The 397-nt window shown below is 33.5% G+C and overlaps 2 protein-coding genes across 2 annotated transcripts in view; both read right to left on the bottom strand.

The window, feature by feature from the left end:
* LOC119586308 overlaps nucleotides 1-397 on the bottom strand; it is a 70,882-nt gene that overhangs the window by 35,336 nt on the left and 35,149 nt on the right. The gene's annotated exons all lie outside the window — the stretch shown is intronic.
* The window catches only part of LOC119586595 (probable deoxyhypusine synthase), a gene marked incomplete at its 5' end in the record, with an annotated part of 12,819 nt that overhangs the window by 8,069 nt on the left and 4,353 nt on the right, over nucleotides 1-397 (bottom strand). The window contains 1 exon segment of the mRNA XM_037935345.1: nucleotides 141-280. Within this exon segment, the coding sequence (XP_037791273.1) occupies nucleotides 141-280 (140 nt within the window).

Here is a 397-nt window from a genome sequence, read left to right as displayed (position 1 = left end):
ATTTGTTCAGCAGGAATCCTTCATATCAACTTTGGGATTTGGGTGGAGGGGTGGATGGATGCTTGCATGTGTGAGAGTACATGTGTGATTACTGGTTTAACACTAGTAAAATGAAATAATTTAATACAGTCTATATTTACCTTATTGTCTCCCTGACTCCACAAGACACCATATTGGACGTATAACCAAGAAAAATGGTGCAGTTATTTCTGATTTTAATAAATTCATCTTCTGAATCAGGAGTGAATTCTTCAGGTAATGATGATTCCCTGCACTCAATCTGAAAGCAAATGCTTAGTAAGTAAGAGTTAATAATCAACTTTATAATTTTCTAAATAAAAAATGTATTAATATTCCATGTCATCAACTCATTACTGTCAAGTACATGTACTGTCCA

The sequence above is a fragment of the Penaeus monodon genome, chromosome 21, assembly GCF_015228065.2.
Source record: "Penaeus monodon isolate SGIC_2016 chromosome 21, NSTDA_Pmon_1, whole genome shotgun sequence".
Classification (NCBI taxonomy): Eukaryota; Metazoa; Arthropoda; class Malacostraca; order Decapoda; family Penaeidae; genus Penaeus; species Penaeus monodon.
The sequence above is the reverse complement of the archived record's forward strand: the minus strand, read 5'-3'. Positions and strand labels throughout refer to the sequence as shown.